The sequence below is a fragment of the Hordeum vulgare genome, chromosome 3H (assembly GCF_904849725.1).
Source record: "Hordeum vulgare subsp. vulgare chromosome 3H, MorexV3_pseudomolecules_assembly, whole genome shotgun sequence".
Taxonomy (NCBI): Eukaryota; Viridiplantae; Streptophyta; class Magnoliopsida; order Poales; family Poaceae; genus Hordeum; species Hordeum vulgare.
Genome location: NC_058520.1, coordinates 16,493,418 through 16,517,497, shown reverse-complemented (window position 1 = coordinate 16,517,497; position 24,080 = coordinate 16,493,418). Strand labels below are relative to the sequence as shown.

The following is a 24,080-nucleotide window of genomic DNA, read 5'->3' as shown; positions in this document are numbered from 1 at the left end:
TTCCTGACATTTGGTATTGACTTTTTTTAAGTCGATCCAAAGGATCTTAAGTCGAAAAGAAACTGAACAATTTACCGGTTAAATAGTTGAAAACCGAGCAAAAACTGTCACAACATCCTCGCAAATACAATACACTCTGGACGTCCTGACTATCCACACAACAACAGACACCATCGATAAGAAAAGCATTGTCGAGGCTGCCATCTGGTAGCATCCTCATCACTCCTTCACAAGTCAGCGACTCTGACTCCACCATCAACGACCAGCAATGTAGCCATAAGGGTAAGCAAGTGCCCAGGCATGGGTAGGCTACAATCAAAAAGCCAATGCACATGTCGGCGACCAGGCAGCTCTTACTATGTCGGCCAGCGCTGGTTCTTGTAAATATTATTTTAACTTATTTGCTTGCTATTTAATTCTTAGTTGTTAAAAAAGGGGCAAACAGTGAATTGACCAAATAATGGCTACGGCCAGTCAATGCCCTTCATTCGCGCATTGACAATACCGTGTTTGTTATTTTTCCTCTTTTACATTTTTTCCTTCTTCTGTTATTTATTTTCTTTCAGGGATGACTATTTACATTCTCGAACGTGAGCTGTGAGCATTCTTGGTACGGTCACCGCTTTCCATATCTGCATTGTTGATAAATTAGCAATGGAGGAGTTGGGACACCCGGAAAAAGGCCATTACATTGTGCGGGGTTGTTAGCTCGAGGTTGTTTCGGTAGATATATACTTATCGGAAATCGATCATCGAGGAAATCCTGCAGAGGTATGTGTCGAAGTCAATTTCGCAAAGTTCCGCACGCCTCCTACTCCTATCGTCCGAGAATGAGATGAATTTGTGTTCCGGTGTTCACCTTTAAAACCTCATGCAAAGAGAGCCTTGGCTCATTGGTTGGGCATGTGGTTGTGCAGCCCAACGACCCGAGTTCAATTTCTAGAATTGACAGGTAATGCATAGGAAGTTTTCTCCCATTTATTGAGGATCAAGTTTGGCGTGTGGTAAAATTATTCATCAAAAAAAGGAAGTGAAAATCTCTCCCATTTTTTAAGCTTCCGCTTTTCTTTATCCAGATGAGAAACTGCTGGAGCGATCGCACATACTCCAAATCTTTCAACCCACAGGTGTGTTCTCGCTGACGGGAGGGGCCTCCCGCTCCTCCCCACTCCCTCCCCTCCCCTCCCCTTCCCAATCCTAGCCGCCCAACTCCCTCCCCCTCCCTTCCTCGCCGCCACGTGAGGCAGCCGCCGGGCAAGCCCGGGGCGCCAAGGATCGTGGCGACGGGGACTTGGCTGCCCTGCCTCTGCGTGGGGAACTCCGGATCAGAAGCGGCGGCTTCATAGATGAGGCACGACAAGCTAGCAGCTGTGCGGGCGGTAGATCTGGCGTTCGAGCCGCGCGGACGGCGGGATTCAGTGATCGTTGGCGGCTGTCGGCGGCTTCTGCGGTGGTCGGTGCGCGCGATCTGGTGCATCCCCTCCTCCTATGTTCGCCGTGCAGGCCAACCTGGTCGGGCCGCGCTTCCTTGGATCGCCGGTTCTGTACAGGAGGCGCTGCTGGTGATAGGGATCTAGTTCGGGCGAAATCCCTGGCCGGCCGCGTCGACGGTGACGCCTGAGGGCGCCGTTCCCCTCCTTGGAGGCGTTGGCGCCGCTTTGGCAACCTTGGGGCTGGGCGGTGCTTGTGGGTGGTGGGCGACGGCGGTGGTGCGGCCCTATCCTAGCATAAATCTACGTCCGCTGCTTGGAGATGGACTCGCGTAGGTGGAGGTCGTCGTTTGGCGTCATGATGGCGTCGATGGCGGAGGCACCTGTCAAGGCTGGTACCTCAATCTGCTCTGAATATGAACCAGTGGAAGATGGTGGCGACGACACATGTGAGTGTGTCATACCGGTTTGTGTCCCTGACCCGGTATGTGGCTCAGTCGGGGCCTCCGGCTTTAGATGTTAGGCTTAGGTGAGAGGTCTGGGTATTTGGCTCAACTTGCACCCCTTCATCATATGGATAAGAGTAGCGGCAAACGTTGTTAACATGGCGGATTCAGACATATTGTTGTACTAGTTTGTAAGGTCCTCGAGAATAATCAATAAAATGGTCGCATGCATCTCCCAGATGCATAGACCGGGGGTCATCCTCCTTTTCTAAAAAAGAAAAATCTTTAAAACCTCACAATAGAATATAGAAGATTAGGAAACCTATCTAGATGATGAACATTGTGTCAGATATGAAGTGTGTGAGGACATGCGTGAAATGAGAGCAGAGAATGAGGGGCACTTTAAAGACCTAGACGGTTGAAGTTGGCACACAGATCATAAATACCGGCCACTTCTTCATATTGTGGTTGTCGCATTTGTGGGGCTAGGCTATAAATCATGGCTCATTGGTCCACACACATGTTAGCTAACGATTCGATGAGCTACATATATCAACCAAAATTGATGAAAACGTCTTTCTTCACTGAATGAACACAGTCAGAACCTCTAAATCCAAAAAAATGTGAACATCACTTCTAAGTCTGGGAACTAAACCTGGTGGTTAGTAGCGGAGTTAGAATCAGGTAAGGACCCAGGCAGGCTGCACAGCTACAGTGTAATACAATATGCTACCGTGGACATTTTGCTACAGTCAACGAAGAAAATCGTCGCCATGCCCGAGTCCAAGGCCGTGGCTGCCTGCTCCAGCATCCACCTCTACTCGGAGTTAGTTCCATCACAAAAAACCTAACCATTTGAGCTATGCTTAGTATGAACACATAAAATTGATCATAAATTGACGGAAACGTCTCCTTTTACTGGGAAAACACCGTCAGAACCTCTAAGTCCAAAAAAATGTGAGCATCACTTCTGAGTCTAGGAATTGAACCCTGATGGTTGGTTCCACCACAGATGACCTAACCATTTGAGCTAAGCTCAGTTCGAACACACAGACTTACTAGTCTATACCTATACTAATTCTAGACTCTCTAGAAATTCCTACATTAATTAGATTTTATGGGCCGTTAATCTGGTGAGACCAAGTTTTAACGGTGTAGATTACCCATCTAATCCTCAGCCAATTATTTAGACTCTCCAGAAATTCCTACGTTAATTAGATTTTATGGGCAGTTAATTCGATGGGACCAAGTTCTAACGGTGTAGATTACCCATCTAATCCTCAGCCAATTATTTTCTCAACAATAATGGAGGCAAACAAACACTTCGAAGAATTCTATATCGGTTACAAATATAAAACCCCAAACTAATAGGATCCAAACTTCCATGTCCTCAATTCAGAGGAAAAAAACATCACGATTGAGCCAAAAAAAACACTTTCAATTAATTGTGTTTTACTTGGTTGATCCAAGCTACACGTACAAGGAGCAATCCTGACCCAACCTACACGTACACAAATCACGTTGTTATGGAGTCCATGAAAATATATATTTCCTAAAAATTAGGTCCTTCATCACTACGATTGCTCCATCCTAACTAAATTTCAAGATCCTGGGCTGCTACATTAGCGTACATCACCTGTTCCTCAATATCACGTGAATAATCTCATGAGCAGCCCCTCTCACCGGCGGGCTCCCATTGACCGAAATTGCTGCCGCCGTCCTCTCGCCTTCATCCATCCATTGCTACCATCCTTCATCTTGCCTCCCTCGCCGCAAGCCAACATGCCGGGCGTTCTTCTCCTCGGCGTAGATTGAGGCATCGGTTTCCTCTCGACAGGTGCATGTATGCATGTAATGCGCTTCAGCAGTCATCGTTTCTTCTCTCATCCAGCGCACCAGGTAGGGTTATCTAAGCTCTATCTCCACTCTAGCACTACCGATCATTAGGCACTCCTTTCCCTTTTGTACAACATCAAGACATATTGTACGTTAAAGGTACTTTATTGGTGGCATCAAGTGGTTTACGTAGATCTGGGAGTAGTATTTCCTCGCAATTTCAGTTGAAGTACTCCTTTGGCTTCGATATAATCGGCTGTTATTTGTGCTGGTAATTTGAGTTCCAAATCACTTCTTTTGTTTTCATGCCAGCGACATGTTTAGATGGTGGCTTCATCCGTAAGAATTCTTCTTCTTTTTAGGCAAAATTTCATGAGTTAGAATTCAGTAATTGTGTTCTGTATTTGATTCATTCATGATTTCGCTTGCAGGTTAAATTATCCAGGCACGAATTTAATGGTTTTTTGTGTCCGGTTCCTTCAAACAATGGAGGGTTGTCAAACATTTTAAGTAGTATAGCTGATGGCCATCCGTAAGAATTCTTCTTTTTAGGCAAAATTTCATCAGTTAGAATTTAGTAATTGTGTTTTGTATTTGATTCATTCATGATTTCGTTTTTGGAATTGCAAAGCACTTTGCCTATTACGAAGTCCAAATTAGACTAATATTTAGTAACTGATGATTACTCTATTTACAGATTGTAAACCACGTTTCCACTGCAAGGAAGAACTCCATTTGCTGCCAAGGAGAAATTGGTAAAAATATCTTAATTAACTTGGCAGGAAGAAACGTAGCATGACAGGGCTTGCTTGTTGTTGCCGAGAAATGCGTACAATCAATTGATTTACTTGCCAGGAAGAAACAGTCTGTGGCGGGTGATTTAAACCTTTAAGCCTTATATGACCTAATTGGATCTCGCTATAAAAGTCTAAATAGATGTAGAAGAATGGATGGGGAGCTCTCAAGTCGAATGCCAATCATGTTTTTGCTATTATATACATTCGAATCATACATCCAGTTGGGAAATATGTTGTAATCTAAGTTCTTATATGTACATCAGTCCATGTGATCAAGGATATCATCATGTACTGCAACTTCAAGGCTTCTTTAATTTTTGTAAACTCGCCAATGTATCATAGTGGTGCAAAAATAAGTCTTCTATCTTCGTTTAAGAAAATCTCCAGAAAGGATGTATACTTGCCGGATCAGAAAAGCAAGTCCCAAAAGGACCGATTTTAGAGACCATGTGATTATACGATTATGTGTATGAAAGTATTATATCATTTTTCTTAACATGTCTTCATTTATATATAACTCAGATTCCTTTTTGCCATACAAAATATGTTTCTGCATACGACAACCTGAACATATCATCATATGCAAATATAGGATGGTTAAATTATAGGAAACTTGGTTATACGTATATATAGTTTTTGAGAGTCTGTCAAATTCCATGCTGAAACAATAATTCAGTTTTCTATTGTTTATATTGGATTATGATGAAAGTTATATATTTACAGGCACATGAGGAGACTTAAACTCGAGACAATAGACATGTATCCTTTGCCAATGCACCTCAACGTATAAGTCAAAATGGCATGTGAATTAATGAAGTCTCAACGAGCTAAAGGAAATCGCCATTACCATGGAAGATCAATATTTTTGTTTTCAACTAGAAACTTACTGTAACAAATTAGAAGTGATTGGAAATTTAACATTTTGAAAAGTCTGAGGAGCCGGTAACCAATTACGGTGCTACTAAAATATATTAGAAAATTGCATGTAGTCCACAATGATATATAGTATTACCAAAATATATTTATGTTTTATATAAACTAGGCCGTGCGAATGCACGGGTTGACGACTAGTCTATTTTAATGCTGGACCTTTGCGCAAGATTGCTGGCATTCTATTCTCCACAACAAATTGAGAGGCATTTCATTCTATAATTGAATTATGCAAGCAAGTCACAAGCTACCAACCAAGATTGCTATTGATATTCTAATCATGGGTTGCTGGGACATTTGGTCGCAACCCAATTTAAAACTCTTGGCGATACAATTTGCAGCATGAGCTAATTTTGGGTGGCCATGGCGTGAATATTTTTCTTTTATTTTTAGTTCATTATTTTATTCTTTTAGTGAACATATTTTACTGGATATGTCCCATCATTTGTGCGTAGGAAACAAATTACGTGGAAAGATCAGGTAGATTGAAGGGATTTTTTGTTGATCGAAGCCCGGCGAATCCAAACACAAGCCTTAGTTTTTTTTTAAAGGGATGACCTGAGGCCTTTGCATCTAAACGATGCATGCAACCACATTATTAATTATTAATAAAGACCTTACAAAGCAATATATCATTAATTTTGAAGCCATATCTTGAAAATATCTGTTGCTACTCCTATCAAGTTGACGAAGGGGTGTCGATAGTCTCAGCCGAAAACCTTGTATACCAAAGCCTAAGATCTAAAATTGAAGGCCCCAACCAAGCCGTATATTGGGTATGGGCACACAGAGGTCCGATGCATTCTCACTCGCCGTCGTTGCCGTCTACCAACGATCATTCTTTAGAGTAGGTACTCACGCATCCACCTTGCAAGTCCTATCATCGATGCCACCAGAGCAAAACGACACCACCTACATATGTGCATCCGTCACCACACATCCGTCGCCGAGAACCTATTACGCCACACCGTCAAGATTCCACATTGCCGATGTGTCACCTGAAACACCGCTCCACCGCAGAAACCGACCCCTAGTCCCTCGTACCAGTGCACACCTCCAAGAATGACAAGCCCAAAGGGGCAACGACACAAGAGCGTCGCAGTAATCCGATCAACTGACCTAGTGTTTCCCGCGAAGGTAGAAAATAGAAGTGTGGAGCTTCTCCATGGCGATGCCTTCAGGAAGGGGCCAACACATAAGAGTGTCGCCATCGTTGCTCTTGGCAAATAGCCGAGAGCAAGGTTGTTATCTGGATTTGCTCGACGAACCTCCATCTAGTAGCGTGTGCACGGGCGCCATCGGTCTCTACCGCCACACAAAGGGCAGGTTGCACCGGCCAGATCAGACCTGACCGAAGGCCATAGCACGCATGCCGCCAACTTATCCACCAGACCATCCATCCGCCATTGCCGATCCAAAACCAGATGGCGTGCTGCCGCATCACTGGCCAGCATCGCCACCCGAACTCCCACAGTCGCCGCCGCTTGCAGCAGCCATCGCCTTCGTGCCGTCTAGAATGGATCAGTCTCGCCACCACACGTTTTGGGGGCCCATAGCACCTCTTCATACGGGAGAGAGGGAGTCCCCAGCCACTGCCGTCGGCCCCCGAGCAGCCCGGCAGTTACAGAGGGAGGGGATGAGGAAGCTCGCACCCCCTATACTACACATGTGGATCACATGTCCATTCTAGTAATTAAACTCAGATCATTGAGTTGTACAATCACATGCCTAACCAGTGAGCTAATGGGTAGGCAGGAGCGTTAGTGATGTGAACCCATAGCCGACTATGGTCGACACCGGCGCACAAAGCGATACTGTCCGGCCTCGTAGGTTCCTTGTAGACTGCTTGCCCGCATTTTGTTTGTTTGCAATTCCACGTTCATGCCTAATTGCTCATCGCTTGTACCGAGTAAGGACTTCATCGGGTAACCCACGTGGGTCCGGATCTTCATCGGGTCAGCAATGTGTTCATTGGCGCAAACCGCAACAGCACCGTACCGGGCGAAGCAAGCACCAAGGATTCAGCTAGAACGGCTGGACTGGTGTCTCCCACAGTGCTTGTCTAAGATACAACGTGGTTCGGTGGTAGCCCTCTGCTAGAATAATTCGAGGCACTCCGTTGATCATCCGAGAACCAAGCAATCACACGAGCACGCCGATTGCTAACGAGGTTCACCGATGTAGCTACATTCCCGGGGACTGACTAAGGGTGCTTTTTCCCGTGACACCGTCACAATACCGCACCCTGGCCGCCTGGACGCCGGTACAAGCCGCCGGCTCCCGCGCGTACCTGTGCTATTATGTTTGCATACGTTACATCGTGTGTGTCTATCTTCGCATTATATAAGAGGCATAAGGGTACAGGTGTCCTAATAGGACACGAGTCCTACCTTGTCTACACACCGTACGACTCCAAGTCCAACTGTAACCTACCTTGTAAAATAATATTCGACACAACACTAACAAACTCCACCTTGGCGAATATTCTCCACCACCTTGGATTCGTCCATGCGTCAAACCTCCATGTACATTGGACTTGAGATACGTCATGAGCACCACTGCTACTCCCAGACTCCATGTGACTCCACCTGCAACTGTAGTCCCTTCTCGTCTTCTTCACAGTCAACCCTCGAGTAAAGTTAAGTCCCTTCTCGTCTACTTTGTGCTTCCAACTTCCGAAGTATCCGTTCAGCGCCATCACACATTGATCACTGACCTGCGTGAAAGTGAACAATCCACATATTGAAGCCACATATAAGAGTTACCTTAACTCAACATCCTTGCTCTTTCTTGACCGTTGGTATGAAACGTGAAGGAATTTCACCATCGCCTTGTGTCACCCCGAGTCAAATTCACAGTTGTCTCATCCTTTTCTCGAATAGTCTCTTACATGTCCCACAGCTATAGCACTCCGCCTCCTTCTGTACTTGTCATCCGCACTTTGCCATGTGCACTAAACCCCAAAAAATATACGGCCATGTACTCTCTCCGCTTATAACATTTTAGACTTTCCATCACTTTTTCAGATTCTCCATGGTCAACTCTCGTCCATCAACTAGCACCGATAGACCGAGTCACCAACTTCATTCTGGTACTCATCAACACTACTTCAGCACCCTATACACAATTTGTGTGACAACATGTCTGATCACTAGTGTCTTGGTCTGTCGATGTGTCCCGTGCTTACCGCACGCCTCGCTGCTATCATCGGGTCGAGCCTCTGCTGTCCTGGTTGAGTCTCCAAGGTCGCGAACCCACACCACCGATCATCACCGACTGGTCCCGAGTATCACGTCTCCATCAGACCACTGGTACCCAGTCCGATCGATGTCTCTCTCGCTATCCGCTGAAATAGGCTTTGACTCTCCATGCATTTACGCCGTAGCCCCTCCATCAGCACAGAATGAAATCTTCCACTAGACTCCAACTCCACCTTCAACATGACTCCATGTAGCTGGCCATGCTACCCCACGCCCTGTCGACTTCAAGCTCTCATATGTACACAACCTTGAATCACCCCCGTGCCATAGCCCGTCGAAGCCACACAAGCCCTCATGCATGCACCATGTGTTTCCACGCCCCAGAAGTTGGCCACCATCAGCATCACGCTCCTATGTCGTCGTTGCTGAAATCACCGCCATCTTCTACTTGGACCGGCATCCCCGTCGATCCGTTAGACTTTCCAGTCCGACCCAGCCAAAACCATGCTCCACCCTACGTCTTGTCCGCCCCTTCATGCATTGCTTGATGCCATGTGTATGCATGATCCCTCATGATGCGCTCCTGTAACCCTATTCGCACATCATCAGTCTTGTTTCCCCTTTATCTGCCATGTCAAACCACACCACCTGCAACCATCATGTCTTTTTTCCCAACGTACCATGCAAAGAACACCGGAAGGAGTCTCCTTTTTTCAGTCTTTTTGTACATGCATGTAGCAGCGAGCTCAAGCTCACCTTCATGCATGCAGCACACGAGACTTCCTTTGACCATTTTCTTGTCCTCTACTTTTCCACGCTATAGATCAATCCGATGGTAACCAGAACTCCATGTTCTAACACGTAGCAGCTCTCTTGAGAAACGAAACCTCTTTTTTTCTTAACAAGTTATGACGATATGCTTTAAATCTGGCTTTCTCATGCTATCCTGGTTCAACATTGCAGCGCCCCAGTCTTGCCTGCACACGCGTGTACCTGAGCCGCATCAGGCCTTCCCCTTGCACTCGTCGCACCAGCTGCCTGCTGCCTTCAACCTCCAGGGCCTTGCCACCCACCTGGGCTGCACCAGGTCACCACGCGTCGCCTTTGACCACACGCACCAGACGTCCGCGCGTGCTGCACCCCGTGATTCGTCAGATCGATCTCCAGCCGTCGTGCGCTACGTCACGTCATCAGTGGACAAGATCCAATCTCGATCGTTCTCGCCGAGTCCTCTGGAAAACGCAGCCGTCGCTTCGGATTGATCTGCTACTCGCACCGCAGTCTGCGATCGCTTTGATTTTTGATGCCGATGCACACAACGCACAACATGTCTTCGTCCGGACCAGCCCCGTGATCAACAATGAACTTTCTACCCCATCCGATCTTTTGCTTCCGCCACTGACGGTGTCGACCGCACATAGAGCTCCATCCATCCTTTAGATCAACAAACCATGCTACTTCGAACCTTTCTCATGATCCACTTGTTAGAATAATCGGAGACACTCCATTGAGGACCAAGCCATCACACGAGCATGGCACCGAGATTTGTTAACGAGGTTCTCCTCCCCGTTACGGGCGCTCCTCCCCGTAACATCGTCACAATACCGCACCCTGGTCGTCCGGACGCCAGTACAAGCCGCCGGCTCCCGTGCGTACCTGTGCTATTATGTTGGCATATGTTACATCGTGTGTCTACCATCTCATTATATAAGAGGCATAAGGGTACATATGTCCTAATAGGACATGACTCCTATCTTGTCTACACACCGTACTACTCCAAGTCCAACTGTAACCTACCTTGTATAATAATATTCGACACAACTCTAACACCCTAGGTGAGCACAGCCAGCATATCCTAATAACTTTCTGATCCCTCCTACTCCTACCGCACAGTGGACGACATTGACTACACATTTTTGTTGATTACTTAGAGCAGATAAAGATTGGATTACATCGATCAAGATATGTGTTTTGGGTTTTGGGATAGTATAGGATTGTGTTTGTGAGGGTCCGAGAGATGAGTGAAGAGTGGAGAACCAGCTGGGAAAGGGATGCTCTTTAAAGATATACTAATGGTAACAGAAAGGAAGAAAAGTCACTTGAATCACTAGTAGAAATAAGGGTTTTTGTCCTAGCTCCAAAAACACATTAGTCCCGGTTTCATTACGAACCGGGACTAATGTTAGCATTAGTCCCGATCCGAGCGGCAAAGACGCCGTTCGGGCATTAGTCTCGGTTCAAATGGGTGTCTCGAACCGGGACTAAAGGGTTTGGAGGCTTTAGTCCCGGTTCGTTTCTTGAACCGGGACTAAACGGTAGACCTTTAGTCCTGGTTCGTGACACGAACCGGGACTTAAGGGGTTCAGATTTAATTTTTTCTGTTTTTAAATTTTTGTTTCTAGTTTCTGTTTTAAATTGCTTATATCTTTTAGGATATTTGATGTTTTTATTGATTCTTTTTTGCATTAGATTCAAAATTTTGTCTAGTTTCTGTTTGTGCCATTAGTTTTCAAATTTGAATGGTTTAGATTTGAATTTGTTCAAATTTGCTTCAAACCCAGTTTTTGAATAACTTGAGTTTACAAATAGTTTTTAATTTAATTCTTTTTGCTCCCACTCATGTGTTAGATTATTGTCACAGTAAGATTTATTTGATTATTTTTACAATAATTTAAATTAGGATTTTAATTAAAACAATATTGTTTTGCTTATATAGTTGTTTTAGTTATTTAGTTGTTGTTTTTTATTATTTTTAGTTAGTTCTTTCTGTAGACTTTAACATGTTATAGTATGGTGCATATTGAATGCACAAAAAGTCTAGAGTTGAAATAATTTTAAAAAAAATGCCTTTGTAGCAGATGGATTTTCGTGTGAAACCTTAATACTTCGAAGGAGATGATCTAGTTTGTACACGAAGTGTATCCAGTTTTTGTCGTAACCCACTCAACTTTGTAGCACATGGTATGTGGGTGAAATGATGATACCATAACAAGTTTCAGCCATTTCAGAGTTCATTTGTAGCGTTTTCCAATTTCAGGGTTATTTAGCTCAAAAAAAATAAGTAAATGCATGAAAAATACGAAATGGAGTCTGAAAATGTTGAAAATTTATGATGTGGCTTTGAATGGGGCATTTTGAACACACAAAAGTATGGAGTTCAAATAAGTTTAAAAAAATAAAATCCCTTTGCAAGAGATGAGTTTTCGTTCGAAACCGTGATACTTCGAAGCAGATCGTTCAGTTTGTACACGAACTGTATCCAATTTTAGCCGTAACCCTCTCAACTTTTTAGCACAAACTATGTGGGTGAAATAATGATTCCACGCCAAGTTTCAACATTTTCAGAGTTCATTATAGTGCTTTCAAATTGCAGGGGCATTTAGCTCAAAAAAATCATTAAATGCATGAAAACTAGCAAATAAAGTTGGAAAGGATTAACTCTGGCTTGGTTAACCTTAGACGAGAACTCTGTCGGGGACGGTGCTAGCAGGTGTAGTCGACCGTTATGATTGGACTCTTGGCTAAAGGGGGATTCTAAAATTTTCAAACTCTACCCCCCCCCCCCGGCCCACGTGGACCATCTTTTTTTTTGTAGAAAATAAACAAAAATGATAAAATCTTCAAAACATAAAATCCTTTGAGATGTAGTTAGGTTTTAGTATCTAGTTGGTACAGAAATTTGGAGATATGAATTTTGACCGTTTTTGCAAAAAAAGGAAAAAAAATGTAAAACGGCCATAACTTTTGCATACGATGTCCAAAAAAAATGTTTAATATATCATAACAAAACTAGAGAAAAATCCGGACTCGATTTCATCCGGGATTGCCCGGTGAAGTTTTCTCAGATGCTGAAAATTCCAAATGTAAAAAAGTTATTTCAAAAAGAAGGTTTTTTCCAAAAAAAATAAGAAAAAATAATTTTATTTAAAAATATTAGGTTGTTTTCATTGAAATTCACTATTATTGTTATTTATAAGGTTTATTTTAATAATTGTTTGTAATTCAAAAAATTAAATCACGTGACATGACATCAAGACCCAGGTTGTTTAGGATTAATAGCTTACTATTGCCATATAACCAGAAAGTTAAGCATGTTCGGGCTAAAGCAGTGAGAGGATGGGTGACCGTCCAGCAAGTTAGACGATTTTGAATGAGTGATCCACGCTAGAGCAGTGAGGATGGTTGATTAGAGATTAAATTATCAAATAATTCAAAGATTTAAAAATTGGAATAAAACAGAAAAACAAATCAAAAAATATTTATAAATAAAATTTGATTTTTTTTCTTTTCGGGTCAAACAAACAAAATAAACAGACGGATCTTTTAGTACATGAAGAGCCATTAGCCCCGGTTCTAGGCTAAAGGTCCTTTTTCTACTAGTGAATACATCTGATCAACCCCGAAGATGTGCAAGCCGCCATACATTCTATAAAGTGAGTAGAATCAACACACCGTCCCGGAGCATGTCACTAGTTAAGATGCTAGTTATTTACAGTAGAGTTAGGCCTTGGTCAAAACAAAAAATATGTTCAAACACCACCGCGTCTTCATGACCAAGAAAATGAGCTAGACCGAAAATAACAATCATAGAACGAGTTTAGGCGCAGTTTGACACGTCATGGATGTGTGTTGTTTGTTGCGTATCACGCATGAAAATGGATTCAATGTCTTCATTGCTAACATGCATATTAAAACAAATTATTTTGGGATCCCGCTCATAGGGACGTCGCAGGATATGGTAGCCCGTGCAGGAGAGATGGGTTCTTCGAACAGATCTGGATGAAAGCTTGCTTTCGGCTACTGCCAAGGCCGGCGATGGCGACGCTGTCTACGTCGTTCCCTTCCTGAAGGCATCGTCAAGGAAAAGTTCAAGACCACTCTCTACTACCTTGGGGGAAACACTAGATCAGTAGATCGGATGACGGCAACGCTCTGGTGTCGTTTTCCGCTTGGGGGCGTCATTCATGCAGGTACACACGGGCTCGAGGGGCCATTGGTCGGCATCTACGGTGGAGCGGCGTTCCCTGTAACACATCGACATCGTAGAGTCTCGGCGGCGAGGCGCAGCAAAGTCTCGACGACGGATGCGTGATGATGAGCGCGCGTAGGGAGGAGGCACTGTCTGGCGCCATGGGGGCATCGACGGCACGCCTTGCAAGGTCGATGCGTCAGTAACTGTTCTGAGGATGGATTGATATAGAAGGTGGCGGCGGCGACGACATATGAGGGTGCGTCGGACCGGTTTGTGCCCCTGACCCGGTATCGGCTCGATCGGGGCCTCCGGCTTTAGATGTTAGGCTAGGTGAGAGGTCTGGGTATGTGGCTCACACTTTCTGTACCCCTTCATCATTGGATAGGAGTAGGGACAGATGTTGCCAACAGGACCGCTTCAGACATATTATTTTATTGCTTTGTAAGATCTTTGTGAATAATTAATAAAGTGGCTCCATGCATCTTGTAGATGCAGAGGCCGGAGGTCATTCTTCTTTTCTAAAAAAGCAAATTGTCTGCTCGAAAGGACAAACCCTAGCTATATATGTGCGTTATTAGTTCCATGCCATGCACAATTTCACGAGCTCCTCCATGGATTTACCATTCTAGCGAAGGAAGATAAATCGAGGAGACTAGAGCACCACACCTTTATTTTCAGATGTGATAATCACAGGCAAACATGCAACACTGTACAAATAAGGCAACTGCCCCTCGAGTCGATGAAATTTCTGACATTCCTGTTTTGAGTTTCCATGTAGAGTACTATTTGACAGGTAGCCAGACAGAAGGAAACTAAAATTTCGCTTATTATCGAAACGGGAAATAATTAAGAAACAATCACTTCTTAATTCCGCTGAAATACAGTACAGTATGTGCACCGGCATCCACCTGCATCACAATCACCAACCGCGCCAGGGCCGACGTTGGTTTGACAGTTGTGAAGACACGTCTTGGGGTTACACGGCCCAAGGATGACAGGGGTCTGATGGCAGTCTTCAGGGATTAGCGAGCCGCCGCCATTAGCCGTCGCTTGGATCACCACATCTACATGTTCGTACAAGCACATAAAGATTGCAGAGAGAAAATGATAGTGGAAGGTTCTCCACAAAAAAATCATCGCAGAACATGCAGCAAACGTACGTACCTGAGGAGAGCAGCGTTACAAGGGCAAGCGCAAGTAGTAGCATCTTGTAGAACGACCTCATCCTGGCTTGATGCTGGCAGGCTGAGAGAGAGATATTTTTTTCGCTGGGAGGTTAAGCCAATCTTTGCAGATATGCCTGGCTGCCTGCTCTGTCAATAGGGCCTTAGATGGCTTTTATAATGGACATATATGCATGCAAACAAGTGTTTGATTTCTTTACTTTTGTTCTAACGTTTAATTACAGTAAATCACGGGCGCTCTTTTGCTATCCTATAAATGTGCATGTTGTAATACAGCTGTTTATTTAAGGGGAAGACAGCTATTGAAATATCTGCACATATATTGCTTACAGCTCTTATATATAGTAAAAAGGCAAGTCAATAACACCCAAAATACACAGCTCATCTACTGATGGCATTATTAATTGTGCATATAATCGTAAATTGATTGTCTTGAAGGACGAAACAAGAATCGGTTTATGGTAAACTTCAAGGCAATCAATGTAGGAATATATTCATCTTTTTTTGCGGGTGAATATATTCACAATCAATATAAATCTTTACAGAAATATGCATATATTGTTTACATATCAGTAAAAATGTTAACAACATTGGTAGATGCAAATTACTTTATTTTGGAAAAAAATGTAAAGCGGGTTGTTTTTGGCAAGGTAGTCAAAATTCCGATCGTATCGTGATTCTACATTATGATGTAAATCGATTGGATATCCACATTTTCACAATCCTACTCGATATGAGCTAAGGATTTGCAATTTTACCATAAAGGATCCGATCCCAAATCGCGATACTGGCTATCTTGGTTTTGGTAAGCTTCTACTACCTTGTCAATGAATACATAATTTCTTCCCAAGATCAATTAATTTATGAGGAAGGAGTACCTAACAAGTCTGCATGGTCATGTGTGTGCGTGCTTCTAGATATATCCGACGCGTGCAGCCTTTTAGGCCACTTAGGCACGTTTAGGAATTCGTCCAAGTTTAGATTAAATATTCAGGAATCCGTCCAGCACCAGGATGCATTTTGGCATATTTAAAGAAATTTTGCCCGCGTGGCGGTTTGGCTTGTTCTTGCTGTTCCTTTTCTTTTTTTACTACTAGTACAAATGCCCGTGCGTTGCACCGGGCTAGAAAAAAGTGCAAAACTTATTTGTTTTACCATTATGTGGCATTAATTTTAATAAATGTCAATTATAATGTTAAATGTAAGACATCTATTTTTGGACGGAAGGAGTTTCTTTTAAAGTTTTAAAATATAATGTAATGCTTACATAAAAATTGAATTACTTTTTTAGTAATAATTATCAATTTTATTGAGTGGTAATAATGGTTTGGCAAATACAGTACTACCGAGCAAGGTAAATTTTGATCTTGTCATCCTTCCAGGCTAACCAAATTAGGCCGCAGCGGGCACCTAGTTCAGAAGACACCACATCACATATTTCTTAGCTTGAAATTGATAGGCAACCCAACATTAAACGAACCAGGAGCAGAATCAGACACACACAGAGAGAAATCTGAACCCGAACCTCGACCTCACTTCAGGTCTGAAGTGAGTGAGTGAGGTCTAAAGTGAGGGTTGAGCGCCACAGGTAAATTCAGACCACAGGGTTCTTAGATCTAATCAATTTCAAACGTTCTGTAAAAGCAGAAAACTGAACTAATGGCCACGACAAATGTCAGAAGTGGAGAAGCAACCCGACCCGAGGAGCAGAGAAGAGGAAATGATGCTTCATGGTAACGAGGCACATAACGTAAGCGTAGCAAATAGTTTACCATGAGAAGAGGAAGAGCATGAGGGCGCAGGCACGGGAGCCCCCCGGCTTGAGCCCGCGTCCGCAGCAGAAGCACCGGCTGGCGAGCATGACGACGACCTGCGCGGCGGTGAGGAGGAGGAGCGCGCCGACGCCGTAGCCGGTGGCGACGTCGGAGTCGTAGACGCAGTAGTCGTACTCCTTGGCCAGATCCGGCGTCACCGTGGCCTGCACACCATTTTGCGTCAACTGATTAATCAGCGGGGCCAGGGCGGTCGCGAGATCAGGCGAGCGAGCGAGCTTCTGGGCGTGCAGGTGTAGGTGCAGGGCTTACCTTGCTGCGGTGCTGCTCGGCGGCGACGGCGAGGCCGAAGGCGAAGAGGTTGAGGAGCAGGGCGGATACCTGCACGATGATGGACGCCATTGCTCCCTCTCTTTGTCTCTTTGTTTCCTGGGTTGCTTGCTCTGCTGGGGAAAGTGAGGTGTGGAGGACGACGGGACCCAGGGCGATGCGCGGCAAGCAGGGAAGTGTCGGCGCCCGGCACGGCTCCGGTGGCCGACAACGAGGCGGGCAGGACCGATTGAGGAGGCGCGGATGGGGTTCTCCGACCCAGACCCGGCGAGATCCAGCTCGCGATGGGGCCGACGGGGCTCCACGGGAGGCGAGCTCGGGGCGGTTGATCTGCCGAAGGAATTCGGCTGATGGCGGCGCGGCAGGACGGCGAGCTCGGAAGCTCGGCTGGGCGCGAGAGGCGCGGGATCCGACGACTCCCGGCGGCGGGGCTCCGGCTGGCGAGGGAGGTCGAGGAGCGAGGAAGGACGCCACGACCCAGACGATGAAACGTTTTTTCCACTTATTATAGGACTGCGGGTTGATTTCTAAGAAAAAGAGGGGTTGTTTTGCAAAAACGCCAGCGACGGACGACATAAGCGCTCCGAAGGTGTGCATGTGTGGTTAACGATGTTTTCTTTCCTCTCAATTTAGTTTTAATTTAATGGATATTTATTGCAATTCGTATGGTCGCCAGAAAGAAAGAAAAAAAAAGACCATGCACTACAGATTAAGTTTGCACCAAAAATAATATTTAAGAAGTATTCAACACCTAAAAATAACATTCTATTTAGATTCTACACATTTTTGCAATGAAATTTCATATATAACATGTTAAAATCAGAGTTACGGTTTAAAAGATATGGATAATTTTGTTTTAGATAAAATATGGATTGATTAACTGAGGTCGGCCGCGGCGGCGAGTGGTGTGGCAGCGGCCTGGGCATAGGCTAGGGTGGACCAGGGTCGACGCGATGCGCTCGAGCGCCGCAACGGGGGCAGTGAGCGGGGAGAGGTACGGCCGCGGAGGCGGGTGGGTTGACATCGGCAGCGGTGGCGGTTGAGGTCGGCCACGGCGGCGAGTGGTGTGGCGGCGGCCTGGGCACATGCCAGGGTGGACCAGGGTCGACGCGATGCCGCAATGGGGGCAGTGAGCGGGGAGAGGTACGGTCGCGGAGGCGGGTGGGTTGAGATCGGCAGCGGTGGCGGTTGAGGTCGGCCGCGGTGGCGAGTGTTGCGGCGGCGGCCTGGGCACAGGCCAGGGTGGCCCAGGGTCGACGGGAGGAGGCGATGCGTACGGGTATAATTTTTACAGCGAATCGTTTTTTCTTTTGCGTTGAAGATAAATGATGGAGCGCGGGTTGAATAACAAAAGTTATGGAAGCTTTTTTATAAAAATATCGCGGTGGGTTTTTCGACGGAAGCAATAGCCGCTTTATTATTAGGTATAGATTTTGCCCGCGCGGCGGTTTGGCTTGTTCTCGCGCAAACAAGCTGTGTTTTTCGCTTCGAGTAATTCGTCTGGTCTGTCTTGTCATAGTCGTACTCCAACCCCTGGGTGCATTCCAGGACGCCTAAATTGTTGTCCTTGACCGCAACCTTCGAAAACAGCTTATAAGCTTTGAAACTAACTATGTGCCGTGGCTAGCTCCATCTTTCGCATCTGCTGCATCTTCTTGCTTGCTTGCTTCTCACACCGAAAGCTGCAAACAAGGTTTCCAGCTAGCATACGGGGTGCAGCTATAGTTCTCCCAAGTACGTAATACACATGCTAGCCTTAGCGGCAGCCATGGGAGTCCAACTTGATCTTGGACCACAACCCAAATTACATGTGCTGGGTTATGGGTAGAGATTGCTATCTTTTGCAATGATGGTTGACTGCGCCCGATAACATCTGCAAGCAACCGGTTGAACTCGTGCCCCACAATGGTCAGAGGGGCAACTGCCATGCCATACCAACTATTGTCATGGAGGGATGCAGAAGCTTTGTGATGGAACGCCAACACGGTCCATATAGAGGCAACTCGGGCTGCGGCGACGACCTTGCTACGGATTGTGGTAGCCACCGAAAGAAGTTGGTGAGGGTTCTTATCTCCAGAACCGGTAGTTGACTTCGTCTGTCAGATTAAAACTATGGTGACGGCCTGGTTGTGCATCGGTTTTCTCACATCAATGTAGCTGTTCGGATCACGGAAAAGTGATGGTCAAATCACGTAGGCGATGTGAATGGTGGTGCTACTTGAGCACTCAGTCTCGGGTTTTGGAGTGAAAGCTTTGGTCTCACCCAATTGGGTAATAATTGACAATGGTAATGTCTTTAAACCATTACCTTGTTGGAGGCATTGCTCGGAGATGCTTGAACTAGTTTTCAGGGTGAAAGCCTAGATTCTAGCCTTGCGTCCTTGGATCCGATGACCTTGGCGCTTCAGCGTGGCTCCCTTTCTAAAGGCGTTGCTGTTGAAGAACCTCGGCATCTATGTCGTATCATGAGATGTTGGCGTGGATATAGTCATTGTTATAGTTTGTCTGAACGTTTTGGAGGCTTTTCATATTATTCCTCGCCTAACATAGCTTTGGTCTTATATGACTTTGCTACTTGTTAACGTGTTTTGTGGGCATGCGTTGATGTTGGTTGTGTGTATGATAACTATTCAAAAATCGGTTGTGTGCTTTTTGTGTTTGTATCCTCTTAATATTCCATTTTAAAGCAATAAAATTGACCCTTTATTGTTAAAATGGACTATCCCGATGAAAACGAATTGGTGGAGCTCACCGAGGTGACGAGTTGTTGGGTAGCATGGTCAACGAGCTCACGGGTGGCAACAAGGTGCAAGACGCTCATTGAAATCGATTTCATGCCTCCGTTCATGGACTCGAAGACATGGCCGATCTTTCTTTTTTTTTGCAAAAGGAGGTTAAACCTCCAGCCTCTACATCAATCGATGCATGCAGTCATCTTTATTAATTATTTCACAAAGGTTTAACAAAAGTATACATCAATTCACCTAAAGTCATCACTCACACCTACAAATTCGATAATGTAGAGTGCTCTCACTCCACATATCTAAGACCGGTGTTGTCATCAATCCATCCACATAACGTATCGGAAGCAATAGCCGGTGCAGCATACCTAAAACGCACACCTCACGCACACGTTTTACAAGCCGCCATCATCATCGAACCACTGACCCATCTTTAGGAAAGAGATCCGCATCATCCATGCCAGTCCAAACATCCGTCGACGCCACCACGGCGCCCAACGGCGTCACCGCCCTGCGCTCATCTGTCCAGATGCGAAGACTCCGGGAGATCTGTCGTGCGTAGCACCTGCCAACCAGGCATGACTCAGCGTAGCACCTGTCGGCCAGGCATGACTTGACAGCTCCACCGAAATTTCGTGCAAGACGAAGCCGCTCCACCTCCTGCCTCAGTCTGCCAGCGGTGCTACACAAACGATGCTCCCAAGAGAGAAACAGCACCGCAGTACCGCCATCGTCCGATCTGGAGGCCAGATCCTAGGGTTTCCCCCGAAGCAGTGCCCACCACCAGCAACCGTTCACGACCCACACAGTGCCTACCACCACTCAGCCCTCTAGGCGACGCCTTCAGGAAGGTCACGACATCAAGGACGCCGCCGCCGCCCACCGGAGTTAGGGTTTTCACCCGAGAGGCAAGGAAGGGGAGCAGAGGAGCAGATGTATACCGACGTCTCCAAAAAGAATAACGGCACCCTAAAGCATCGGTGGCGGCGCGGCCGGCCTGGGCCAACCAAGCGGTTTCCCCCAATCTGAATCTCCTCCACCGGCTTCACCCGCAGGTAGGGCCCCGCCAACCACGCCGGCACCGCCAAGAATCCGCAGGAGAGAGGCCCACATCAGGGCCCGAGGACATCGGCCAGATCTGGCGCCGCCGGCCGCCATAGCAGCCACGTGACGGCTGACCAGGCAGCGGTCAACGAAGGGGAGCAGCACACCTCCACAATGACGCTTCCAAGAAAGATAGCGGCACCCGCGGGCGTCGCCATCGCGGCTCCGATGAGGACCAGAGCAAGGATTTCTCCTGGAGTTGCGCTGAACATCCACCGCCACCGACCGCTGAGCATGGCCGCCACGCACCACCACGACCCCCAGGCAGGGTCACCGCACCGCGCGCCCTGGCCACCGCAGTTGCGCCTCGCCGACGCTCCCTGCCACCGCAGCCGCGCCCGGCCGCCGCTTCCTACCACCATGGTCGCGCGCCCCGCACAGATCCGGCCATGGCAGCCCCGGATCCGCCCTCAGGCGCCGCCGGTGGGCGACATCTTGCCGGATCCCGCAGCCGCCGACGCGGGGCGGCCCGCCAGAGCCCGAGGGCCGACGCGAGGGGCCCCGCCGCCGCCATCCCCCCGGGGCGCGCGCGGCTTCGCCGGTGTCCCCTCCGGCAGCGGCGAAGCGGGGAGGGGGTGGAGAGAGGGGCCGGTGGCGGCGCAAGAGGGTTGGCCGGTGACGACGCGGGGAGGGGGCGGAGATGGGGGCCGGTGGCGGCGCGAGACGACGCCCCCGAGTTGGATCGCCGGCTTCTTTGAACGCTCTGGTGCCTTCCTGGACGCCATCTGATAGTGAGAATGAATTCTTCAGACATGGCCGATCTAAACATGCCGGAAGATCCGTCGAGGGAGGAAGCCAACTAGTACTTGTGGATGCTTGTGCCAGGTACGACAATACATGCCTGCTTCCACACATGACCACGAGGCTGCTCGACAAACTAGTTTTTTTATAAGGGCAGTACTGGGCGTCGACAAACTAGTTTTTTCATAAGGACAGTATTGGGCGCCGGCGCACCGGCGCCCCAGCTTAGGCCGATCAATCCTGCATCGTCCGATTAGAGTTGTTGTAATCATTGGATCTGCTCTACCCGTCTGGCAAAAAATAAACAACCCCACACCGCGCATGCATAGGAGAAGTCAACGGCGATATCTGAGGCAGCCGCAGCTAGCCAACTTCCGTCAATGGTGAACTCCGCACTTGCCGCTGCCGTCGCTCACAGCATCGCTCGTCTACGGCCCTTGCAGCTTGCAGCAGACAAGCAACCACGGCGAGCTATGATCGCGCGCAACCCCGGCGAGCGGCAATGGCCACCGGCCCCGGCGAACGGCGCCCATCCCCGGCGAGGATGCCATTAACCCGGTCCCGCGCCCACAGCCACCTCTTTTCCGAGCTCCGGCGGACGGGCTGCATAACTGCGACGGCGAGGCACACCCACGATACAGGATGCTGGAACTAACATCGATTTTTGATGCATGCTTCAACCGGCATCATAATTTGCTACAACCGGCATCGCTATTTGCTGTAACTAGTGTTGCATTTTGCTACATCGCACATGGCTTTGCGATTTTTGCTACAACCGGCAATGAAAAAGCTACATTCGGTGACATGATTTGCTGCAACGGCCACGATGAAGTTTTTGGTGGCAACGGTGGCGTTGTGATTTTTGCTGCAACCTTGTCGGTCCTTCGTTGTAGCTTTTTTCATCAACGGTTGTAACATTTTATGTCAACGGTTGAAACATTCTGTCATGACAATGGCCGTTTGTAGCTTTTTATATGTCTGGTTACAGCTTTATTCATCAACGGTTGTAGCTTTTATGTCAATGGTTGCAGCATCCCGCCATGACAATGACCGCTTGAAGCTTTTTATATGCCCGGATGAAGCTTTTTCATCTGGGTTTGAAGCTTTTTTTGACAGCGGTTGTAGCATGAGCGTAAAAAATGGTTTTCCATCGCCGTCTAGCAGCAGCCCCATGTCCACAAGCGCGTCCGCTTGCAGCACTAACTCGAGGGCCTCCTCAGGCGATGCGACCCCACCGGCGAAACCATGAGAAGCTTGGCTGGGGGACGAGATGCTCGTAGAAGCACGGGGGAGAAGAAAGTTTCTCGCCGCATCAGGTCGGCGTCCTCAACGACGGCGGCCGGTGGTCGCCCTCAACAGATGAGAGAAGGTGAGGGGGAGGAGAAGGTCGCTCGGGGGAGAGAAGGGTGCTCGCGTGTGGCCAAAAACTCGCGCTAGGGGATAAGGGTGTGACGGGATGCGAGCCACTAGATCTAATCGCATCAGACGTCGCGTGATGGACCGGCCCGAGCGTTCGGCCGGACTGTCGTATGTAAACGTTTTCCTTTTTATAAAGGAGGATTACCTGCACGTGAAATGATGCATGTAGTCATTTTATTAACTTTTTACAAAGACCTTGCAAAATAGTATATTAGGTAGTTTGAAGTCATCATTTTAAAACAATTATCATTAGTCCTATCCACTTGATGAAAGGATGCCGATAGTCCGAACCTAATACCAAACAGACATCGCATGAATGCCTAACATCTAACATCGGAGGTCCTAACCGAGCCACATACTGGGTTTGGGGTACAAACCGATCTAATGCACTCTCATGTGTTGTCGTCGTCATCTTCCACCAATCCATCTTTAAAGAAGAACCTAACGCACTGACCTTGCTAGGCCACTTTGCCATCGATACCACCATGACGTCAGACAATGTTCTCCTCCTACGCAATTCCATCTCCATGCATCGTACATTGAGTTTCCACGGCGCCATGCCACCGAGATCCGGGGCCGGATGGCTCGTTACCCGCAGCCACCGCCCGAGGCAGAGCCAACCGTCGTGCCTCCGCCGGTCAAGGCAGGGACGCCTGCCCCGGCGCCAAGGGGCTCCGCACGATCCCCATGATACGGGAGAGAGGAAGGACACCGACATAGCCGTCGGCTTCCGGGCTATAGGCCGGTAGCGTCCTTCGGTGGTGGCGGGGTGAGGGAGGGAAGGAGGGAGAGCCCCTGACGGCTAGGGTGTCCTCCTGCCCGAGTCACCATAGTTGAGGCGATGCGAGGGGTGTGAGATCCGATCTAAACCCCACATTCATTATCCAACCGGAGATCATGACCACACTGGCAAGTCCCACAAGGATGAGTCCCGACCTGGGGTCAACGGAAGGTTTGAGCTGTTCATCAACAAGCATGAGGTGTGCAACGCCTAAACGAACATAAACTACCCCGTCGTGCAGAGGCAGCGGTTTGAGGAGCAACTCAGGGATTGTCAACATGGTGACGATGAAGCGATGTCCATGGTCGTAACGTTTTGCACTACCCTTTAGTACGGTCTGCCACTGACAAGGGCCCGCGGTCTGGGGATTTATCGCGTGATTATGTTGTCGATGGAT

General features: G+C 47.3%; 1 protein-coding gene and 1 long non-coding RNA gene across 2 annotated transcripts; both read right to left on the bottom strand.

Annotated features, from left to right (window-relative positions):
• Positions 1 to 14,252: 14,252 nt before the first annotated feature.
• Positions 14,253 to 15,029, bottom strand: LOC123439288. Its single transcript, XR_006630057.1, has 2 exons — positions 14,776 to 15,029; positions 14,253 to 14,675 (listed from the first exon to the last, which is right to left on the bottom strand). It is a non-coding gene; the product is annotated as an uncharacterized LOC123439288 (long non-coding RNA).
• Positions 15,030 to 16,548: 1,519 nt separating this feature from the next.
• LOC123439287 lies at positions 16,549 to 16,969 on the bottom strand. Its single transcript, XM_045116021.1, has 2 exons — positions 16,880 to 16,969; positions 16,549 to 16,773 (listed from the first exon to the last, which is right to left on the bottom strand). The coding sequence occupies exons 1-2, from the start codon at positions 16,967 to 16,969 to the stop codon at positions 16,564 to 16,566; spliced, it is 300 nt and encodes a 99-aa protein (XP_044971956.1). The 3' UTR covers positions 16,549 to 16,563.
• Positions 16,970 to 24,080: the final 7,111 nt, after the last annotated feature.